This window comes from Sipha flava, unplaced genomic scaffold (assembly GCF_003268045.1).
Source record: "Sipha flava isolate LNK unplaced genomic scaffold, YSA_version1 215_pilon_pilon, whole genome shotgun sequence".
Classification (NCBI taxonomy): Eukaryota; Metazoa; Arthropoda; class Insecta; order Hemiptera; family Aphididae; genus Sipha; species Sipha flava.
The window spans coordinates 929,593-939,657 of record NW_020272834.1 but is presented as its reverse complement, the minus strand read 5'-3'; the positions used below and the strand labels follow the sequence as shown (position 1 = coordinate 939,657).

At 31.1% G+C, this 10,065-nt stretch overlaps 1 protein-coding gene across 3 annotated transcripts; it reads left to right on the top strand.

Moving 5' to 3' along the window:
- The first annotated feature begins 1,703 nt into the window (after positions 1-1,703).
- LOC112682928 (short-chain dehydrogenase/reductase family 16C member 6-like) lies at positions 1,704-9,857 on the top strand. Of its 3 annotated transcripts, none has more exons than XM_025553707.1 (6): positions 1,704-1,915; positions 2,983-3,315; positions 6,768-6,897; positions 7,160-7,274; positions 9,220-9,333; positions 9,455-9,857. In XM_025553707.1, the coding sequence occupies exons 1-6, from the start codon at positions 1,736-1,738 to the stop codon at positions 9,588-9,590; spliced, it is 1,008 nt and encodes a 335-aa protein (XP_025409492.1). In that variant the 5' UTR covers positions 1,704-1,735; the 3' UTR covers positions 9,591-9,857. The 3 variants fall into 3 exon arrangements, with proteins under 3 accessions (XP_025409492.1, XP_025409493.1, XP_025409494.1); XM_025553708.1 differs by having other exon boundaries at positions 9,261-9,333; positions 9,455-9,558; XM_025553709.1 differs by lacking the exons at positions 9,220-9,333; positions 9,455-9,857 and adding an exon at positions 7,327-7,412.
- The last annotated feature ends 208 nt before the right edge of the window (positions 9,858-10,065 follow it).

Sequence of the window (10,065 nt, the reverse complement as noted above, 5' to 3'; positions counted from 1 at the left end):
TAATATTGGGAACTTTTTTTTTCAACCCCTTTAAAATTTGAAATTTAATTAAAATGTTAACTCCGATTTCTTAACCAAATGTACATTTTTTTCAGAAGTTAAATAAGTAAATAACACATTGTAATTGCACTCGAAACTAATGTTTTGTTAAAAAGAAAATTGTTTTTAATTTCGGATATTGTTTTCATATCAATATTGTCGTTTGGTATTAGAAAAACGTCACGTTATTGTTATGATTATTATTATTTATAATGTTTACTAAAAACTTATGGAGATTAAAAATAAGCGCCGTCAAAACCTACATGCATTGTACATATTTTTTTATTTTTTTTTTTTTTTACCGTATAATGTACATTAAACCAACTCCTGTGCATATTATTCGATGACAAATTGAAACATTAAGCTAATCGTTAGCAATGTCAACAGGATATAATAACGATCGGTTGATACACACCTGAACTTCTCGCTTCGTTTATAAATGGAGCGCGAATGGCGAGCTATTAATATGCTCATGTTTAATGGACATTAAAACATTTTTACGCGCCTGTGATTATTTTTCCTAGCAGTGGTAGAATGGTGTTCGAAAAACAGACGATAAAACTGTTATGCACGTGAATAATTTGAAGCCCGCGTTATTCATCTTAACGATATTGACTAGTACCTACGCTGTATGTTTTATCGAAATAAAATCAGTTATATCGTCGAACAACATTTCAGATTCTAATATCTTGACCAGTGCCGGAAATATAAAATAGGAGGAAAAAAGTATCAATTTTTTTAGGTTTTAAAACACGTTTCACATCAGTTAGTGTATGATATATGTATATATATATATAATTAAATACCTACAACTATTGTATATTATACTTCACTACATATTAATGTAGTAAATTAATTTAAGTAGTTTAGGTAGGTATGTTGAATGCCTACTCAAATACTCAATGGACTCATGGTCTCAAATAAATATTATAACATTCTTAATTGAATTTTAAAAAAAGTTAAAAAAAAGTTTATTTTTATTATAAAATAATAATATAATGTAATTAAATAATTGTGTGTTTATGAAGTGTAGTTTATTTTAGGCTGGGACTAGGGGGCCTCCCAAATGTATGTAAGCCTTGGAGCCCATGTGCACGGCACACTCGGTACATCCGGTTTTTGCGGCACTGGTCTTGACGCATGATTAAATTCATGTACCTCATAAACTGTTCGATCGTGGCTTTTGCGATTTCGACGCTATTGCTACTGATCCACCAAGGATTATTAAGATTTTTCATATATCCCTTCTTCTTTTAAATTAAAAGTATACCAGTATATTTAATCGTAGGGAGGGGGGTTTGTTGTGGATAATGTTTAATGTAAAAATCCTATGGTTTTTTTTAAATTTTTTTTACTAAAGAACCATTAGTATACAACTATAACAACAATATATTACAAAATAATACACGTGACTGATCGGTCGAAGATGATTACATGTGCAAACAAATGCATGAATGTATTATGCATTTAAACTAATTATTCACCATATTAGTTACTTGGTTAATAAATATGAACTATAATTTGCCTTTAATTAGAACATTTGACAATACGTAATTATGATTTATGCATGTTGAAATAACATTTTTAACCATTGATTTACATAAATTTGAATACTTATTTTTCTGTTGACCTTGCTTCGATTGACTTATAATTCTTATAATTCTGACGCGAAGTTTCAGTTGTTGCATTATCAAACATGGGGCAATCGAAAGTCAAAAACATCACTAAAAAACAAAACAGTTTTATTACAAAAGATCTTCTAAAACTTTTTGGGTCTTTGGTTTTGTTTATTTTATTTTTATTACCTAATTATATATGGGCTGGAATTCAATGTTTAACACAAAAACCGAGAGACATTCGCGGAAAAGTGGTTTTGGTAAGAACTTTTTTATTATTCAGACGCTCAAAAAACATAGAACTCACTAATAGATACACGAAAAGAAATCAATTTAAATCCAATAAAGTCAATAAAAATACTTGATGATCTCATAGTTTGTCGTTTCAAAGACTTAATAAATTGTGTTATGATATTTTTTAAAATTTTAAATTACCTAATAGTTTTAATACGCAATAGAACGTTGTAAATTATTTTAAAAAATTTTAATATTTTTATTTCGCTATCGATCTATGTCATAAAACTTGTATGCGTTGATTTTATTATTCGTCAACATACGTTTCGAGTATAACTTGTTTTATTTTATTTTTTTTATACAAGAAATACTTGAATTTTTATAATGAATAGAAATGCAATAACAATAAAAGCCATCAAATGCTCAAAGGTAATAGTGTAAGATATAAACGTTGAGTTTTATATTAATATTAATTGAAATATTTTTTATTCGAACTAGGGAGGAGGCGGGGAGCTAGTCGCATAGATAGAATTTTCGTAAACTGTAACGATGAAACTGTTACTATAAAAATCACCGGTGACAATATAAGTGCGTATTAAGACTTACTTCTTGGGGAGGGGGAAACTTAAATGTTTTCTTTAATTTTGGTTTAACATTTACAAGTAAAATTGTTGGTAATATTTAAATATGGTGAATCCTTTATATTTGTTGTATTTTTTTTTTTTTAATTTAATGCCGGATCCACTTAGAATCGACTCTTGTGCAGTTATTTTTTAACACCTGTCTGTGTTTTGAAAATTACGCTTGTGTTTTATTTTATTTTTCATTTAGTACGGACCCGACTAAAAGCCAAATTCCGTATTCACAGCCACGCGTAATTTTATTTCGTTATAAAATGATCCACATTAAAAAAATTTGAAGTGTGTATCTCACATACACTCGATTCCTTAAATACGAACCTAGAGGGGGCATCGCCCCTTCGCCATCCTTTAAATACGCCCCCGTAACAATATATTTCCTATACGGATTCATCAGAAATAGTGTTATCAGTTGGTCGAACGTTTTTGATTGAACGTTTCGATTCGTTTCACAGATCACCGGTGCGGCCGGAGGATTGGGCCGTCAACTGGCATTGAGTTTTCATAGGCTCGGGGCCAGGATCGTGTGCGTGGACGTGAACGGTGCGGGCAACGATCTGACGGGCGAGATGATCCGCGCAGAGGGCGGCACGGCGGTAACGTACACGGTGGATATAACAGACAGGGAGAATGTGAGGCAGATGCACGGCGTGGTCAAAGACGCCCTGGGATCCGTGGATGTGTTGATCAACAACGCGGCCGTGGTCCTTTCGAACATCTACGTCAACCGGGAATCCGACGATCTAGTAAAGGACATCGTAAACGTGAACCTTTTGGCCCAGTTTTGGGTGCGTAGAAAACCACTGCTAATCAAAACCGTAACGATACGATACGAACGTTCACCGCGAACGGGTTTGCGTTTCGTTTTAATATAATAGATATACGATCACAATCCGTCTCCAGCAACTTACCACCGACATAGGCTTGCAGTGTGGAACCGGGAGTTTTACTAAATGTCTAGGAGGAAACTGTCGAGGAAAAGTCATTTTCCCACGGTTTTATTGCTTACCTAGACATTTAGTCGAACGCCTACAACATGTACATATATTTTTAGAAATTTTTTTTGATTTTTTCCGTGTATATTTTCACGTTTTTCATTACACTGAATCTTTGCATTTTATTAAATAGAATAAAATTTGACAACAATTTAGTTTTAAATTCTCCTTGGTGGTGTAGCAATCTTAGTAATATTTACTTTAATATACTAATCCCTCCCAAAGTTCTGTGAAGATTTTCTTCAATCTTGTGCTATACAAATCCATCTAAATAACGTTCCAATCACAGTTGCTGTATTCACCTCCAAAACATAATGTTTTTCATGCGAACTTTAACAATTATGTCAACACAATAAACAACAACTTTATTATAGGTGGTGATTATAATGCGAAGCATTAGAGTTGGGACTGTAAGGTAAACAATCCCCGTGGAAACGTTCTCTATAATTTCATAAATTCTAAAAAATTCAAGGTACTTGCTCCCTCAGATCCTACTTATTAGCCATCATCCCCCCATAAAATCCTAATATATTGGATATCTTCATAACAAAAAACCACTTTAAATTTACACCTTGATATAATAATATTCTGGATTTAAACTCGGACCATTCATCGGTTATTCTCACCCTTAATGACTATCCTCCAATCAGTATTGTACTAACAAAGCTATTTTACGCCTCTACTGATCGATACAAATTTCACGACCTTGTGAATCAGGACCTTCTTATAAATGTAAGATTAAAATCTAATGATAATATAGATACAGCTGTAAATAACCTCACGAATGTTATTCAAACAGCAGCTTGGTCTGCCAACACAACTAAAAAACATGTACATAATAATAATACTAATTCGCTTCTGACGAATATCTGTATCCTTATAGCTGAAAAGAGAAGATCTCAAGTTATATATCAATGCATTCGTCTACCCTCCCACAAAAAAATATACAATAAATTAGCCAATACTCTTAAAAAAGTCTTATCGAAAGTCGAAAATCGTTCCTTTGAAAACTTCCTGACTAATTTATCAACTAATAATGGCAGTCTTTGGAAAGCGGCTGAGCTATCACTTCATTATAAAGTTACTACTCCATCTATTAGAAGATCTGATGGAAGCTACGTTTCGTCAGACTCTGGAAAATCCGAACTATTTAAAAATCACATTTTTAATGTTTTCCAACCTAACCGTCTTGTTTTACATACTAACACAAATGCGGTACTTAGATATCTTGATTTACTATTGAAAATATTCCCCCGGTCAAACATTTTTCAACGAGCGATATTAAATCTAACATTCAAAAATACTGTCTCAAGAAGTCACCGGGCTTCGATTTAATAAATGCGGAAGTGGCTAGATGCCTACTTAAACGCGCAATTGTACTACATACCCATATATTCAATGCAATACTTAGACTGTCGTACTTCCCACTCCTATTAAAGTTCTCTAAAATCATTCTATTCCCAAAGCCAAATAAGCATCCAGACTTGGCAACATCGTATAGACCAATTAGTATACTACCATTTTTCTCTAAAGTTCTGGAAAGACTCACATTGCAATGGATGCTTCCTCTTATTAGTGAAAATAAAATTCAACCCAACTATCAATTTGGTTTCCGCACACAATACCCAACTATTCATCAAGCGTATCGATTAGTTGACTCAGTTTCTTTTGCACTTGAAAAAAAAAAACTGTATTGTTCTTGTGTTTTTCTGGATATTCAACAGGCCTTCGACCGAGTATGGCACCAAAGACTTCTTTACAAGCTAAAGAAATTTTTGCCCCCTACTAATTATACTCTCCTTAAGTCATAACTGTCTATATTATGTCTATTATATATATTATATATGTCTATATAACTGTCATAATCAGTCTAACTGATCGCTTCTTTCAAATTAATTTTAAATCCGCATATTCTAATTTAGCTGTTATCAGTACTGGTGTTCCACAGGGAGGCATCCTTACCCCAATTCTGTATAACTATTTGCTTTAGATCAACCAACCACGTCCCACACAATGGTGGCAGACTATGCTGATGATAAAGTTATTATATCTACAAACGAAGACCCCATTGTCACATCACATAATCTTTCCCTTATGGATATTTGGTATAATAATTGGAGGATTAAGGTCAATCAAACTAAATTAAATCACACAACCTTTACTCTTATGCTCAGACATTTCCCAGCCGTTACCCTCTTCGATACTCAAATTTCATCTACTCAGACTGTAAAATACCTCGGCCTAACCCTAGACCACCGACTCACTTGGGCCCATCATACGCATCTAAAAAGACTTCAGCTAAACCTCCGACTTCGTATGCTCAAAACTTTACTAGTGAATAACAAACACACAAACCTAAATATGAAACTACTAATGTATAAATCCCTCATTAAACCCATTGAGACTTATGATCTCCAACTCTGGAAAAATGCTAAAAAGTCGAATATAAACCGAATCAAGCTTTTCAAAACATTGCTCTAAGAAAACTAACAAGCTTTCCCTCATATGTTTCAAATCATACTTTCCACACTAATTTAAAAATTAAATTTGTCAAAGAAGAAGCAATAATTTACTATAGCAGATTCCACAATCGTTTAGCCTCTCATTCCAATCCTCTTATTAAAGCTCTCTTAACAAATTCTATTCCTGGAAATCCTTCGAGACGAAGCACAAATTTTTTAGAGATCTTTTAACTAAGCAAAAAAAAAAAAAATTTGTCTAAAATAATAATTCAAAATTAAAAGTGTCATCATTGGGAGGCTTATTTTATCAAATTGTCATGTTACATATATACTTATAGCAGATTCTCTTATTGTACCTTTTAGGAACAGCTTGTGTATTTATAAAGGAAAAAAAAATCCTCCTGTTTATTACATCCGTCTCAATCGTCATTTTAACGCTTTAAAAGAAGAATAATACCTTAATTTTAATTCAATTTTGTAGTAAAAGATTTTACTAGACGAATTCAATGCTCCAGCTACCTGTCAATCATAACAGTAAATTAATTTTTTGGAAAAGGTTTTTAGCATAAAAGAATATTAACATGACGGAAAATAATAATTAATGATTTGAATGATACAAATATTTTATTTTCAATATAAAAATAATTTTAAGAGTATTTTTAGGCTTACCTTTAAGTATAAAATTCTTGGAAATTATCGGATAGCCAGAATCGTTATACCATGAATAACCATGTTTGGCGTTAAAATTTTTTTCTGATCCTCTATGTTTAAATTCGATTTCAGATGAATAAAGAAATACTTCCTTCGATGTTAGAGAGAAATAGTGGACAGATTGTTGCGATCTCGTCGGTTGCATCTTTGATTGGACATCATTCTCTTACAGCCTACTCGGCTTCCAAGTGGGGAGTAACAGGTGAGATTTCGCACACGCGGTACAGAACGAATACATTATTGCATTGACTTTATTTCTCGGAGAAAAATATTTTTTCGATTCGTTGTACTTTTGAGCAAACCCAAAAGCACACCCTTGTACGTGTGAGGAAAAATGTAATGCGATTATGTTAAAACTTACTTGTATGCATCAATATTTCAAATAACTGCCCGAGTGTGTGTTTGAAAATTATAAAATTAATTTCATGTCTTGAAACTGAAATACGAATATTTTATTTTCGTAGGCATGATGGAAGCTCTGGACCAAGAACTAAAACTATTAGGTTCGGATATCGTCGTAACCACTGTGTGCCCGTACTTTTTTGATTCGGACGTCTCTAAAAGTGTAACAAAAAACAGGTTCGTAAACGATATCGTCTTGTTTTTATTTTTTTATTATTCATTTTTATAGGCGATGTTTAAGTACATCCACGTGGGATTGCGACACCGATTTATTAATTTATTTTCTAACCTAACCAAAATAACGCAACATTAGATTATAAATGGAGTGCGTTTTGTGTTTATAATTTAAAAGTTGTACATAAAGCTACGTGTTAAAAAAAAAAAAAAACTTGACAAAACTGATTATTTTCACAAATATTGACGATCAATCTTTTTTTCTTTCAACTTCAATACAAGTATAATACCAATATTATATCGACCTCCACTTTGCATATTTTGATACGATGATTCATCATCGCTTTTAAATTTTAATAAATAATACGAACATCGGCATCCGAGTAACGTCCAACGTCCGACCAAGGTCTCGCCAATATGTTATCTCACCGGAAAGCTCTTTATTTATTTATCGTGTATGCATCATCAAAACGACCAAACAAAAACTAAGATTCTTACCTGATATTTATATTATATATTATTATATATAATACGATCAATTTATTCGGTCACATGCTAACATTGTGGGTTATTGTGCTCAACAGTAAGGTTACAACGACGTGGTTTCAAAATGTTTGGAATGCTTATTGTGTGCAATAGAGAATAAAACGTATTAATTACCACCGAAAATCATTTCATAAAATATTCATAGTGTATTCATACTGCTCTAATATAGAGCTCTTAAAACACGTATCACGGAATTCACGTGTCACGTGAAATGCATGTTTATCCAAAATATATATCCATTTTTACAATGGTAAAATTAGTAATTTTATGTTATACACTTGAAGTTTTAATAAAATATTAATAGTACAGTATTAAGTTAAGGATATACGTTTTTATTTTGAATTTTACACGTGACTCGTGACACGTGAATTCCGTGAATTCACGTGTATTAAGAGCTCTGTCTAATATAATATTTAACATGAATATTCGAATATTAATCATTCCGAGTTTGGTTAAAAAAAATTTCATCGAAAATAAAAAGAAGCTCGATCTAATTAAATAAGGTTCAAATATTAATATTATTAATATTAAGTCTCATGAAAATACAGCGATTGGCATATATATTGGCATATATTGTCGTTTGCAACGAATTCTCGTACGTTACTCGTTTTCAATTTGTGTTTCACTAAACTCAGTCTTAGATCTAAAATATCTTGCTCGAATTCTTACGAACATAAATCAGAAGCTATAAATACATTTTAATTATAAAAGCGCCGAGAGTGTTTTTTCTAGCTGATGTTGATAGCTTTACTATTATGTTTCAAAGAGCAATAAACGTAAACTTGATTATTTTTAATTTTTCACAATATGGGGTATAAATATTATAATATAAGACTTGTGTAACTTTTAAACGTTAGAACTTCATTTCTTGAACATTTTTTCTTACAACTTGAAATTATTGTTGCAAAATTAGTATGATATTTATAATAATAATACTATTTATTGTAATAATCTTGTTTAAAATTAAAATATTTCTTTTAATTGACTCAAAACTTTTAATTCTACTCTCCTTTTACTCTCTGAAGCAGAATTATTTTCAAAAATGTCGAAACTATAGTTGATTAATAGTTATGGAAATATAAATATTAGATTAACAAAATTATAACTACGGTATTAATTTTACGAGATTCGTGATTGAGTTTTCCAAAATATGAAATTAAAAAGAAAAGAACGTGAAGACTTGAAAAAATACAAATTATGTTATTCAAAAATTAAACGAACAAAAATATATTAACAGTTAAAAAAATCTCACTTGATACATCCACTCGTGTATGATGACGAGTAACTCATTACACATAATATAATATTTAGAATTTTTTCAAACGAAAAATAATGTTCTACAATAATTTTATCTGGACATAACGGATATGTACTAATGTTTAAGATCTTTTATTAATTTAAGCTTGTCAAAGTTATCACTTAATGCAACCTGTGATTCCATAGTAGACGGAATATTGAAGAACAAGAAAATATTTACAGTTCCCAGCAAAATGTACCTACTGGTGATACTTTTCAGGTAAATGTATTCAACAGCGATCATTACTGTTTCCTTTGCAACAGTTCGACTCGTTGCACGTATTGATCGTAAAAATTGAATATTTGTACAAAAAAAAAAATATTTTGAATTGTGTTTACAGAATTCTACCGAGTAAATCGCAATATTCTATTTTTAAAATATTAGGAAGCTCGTTTAGATATAAAAAATCCGATTACGAAACGTTGAAGAAATACCAGAGGAAAGAGTTAGTTGTCACAGCCGTTAATGATTTATAATTTTCAAATTGTTAATGCTAGATTTGGTACGTGTGTTAACATTAGAATTTTGTCAAATACGGTTAAATAAAATGTTTAAATCGCGTTTTTATTTGTTCAATTAATTTTCTATTGCGTTTTCTATTGTATATGATTTATGATTTTTAATTCAAAAACTATAAAATGTCTATATGGCCATTGTTTACAGATATTATGTACAACTTGTTTGTTTTTAGCTTATAACGCTGCTAAAATGTATAGGTGAATAAAAGAGGGATACAAATTTCATAGTTTGGAACATTTAAATTAAAATGTAATACATATTTATATTGCCAAAACTTTTTTTTACTAAGCGATACAATGATTTGAAAAAAAAAATCATGGATTTAGTTTTAATTTCAAATTCTGGTAGATACAAATAAAATTCCACCATTTTCCCTATAGTAATCTAATTAGTAGAGGAAGTTGGACTTTAAGACCTTAACAACTAAAAATG

Coding starts and splice junctions, on each gene's coding strand:
- LOC112682928 (XM_025553707.1), top strand. CDS start 1,736: ATGGGGCAATCGAAAGTCAAAAACATCACTAAAAAACAAAACAGTTTT. Junction 3,316..6,767: donor ACCTTTTGGCCCAGTTTTGG/GTGCGTAGAAAA, acceptor ATTCGATTTCAG/ATGAATAAAGAAATACTTCC. Junction 7,275..9,219: donor AAAAGTGTAACAAAAAACAG/GTTCGTAAACGA, acceptor TATTAATTTAAG/CTTGTCAAAGTTATCACTTA.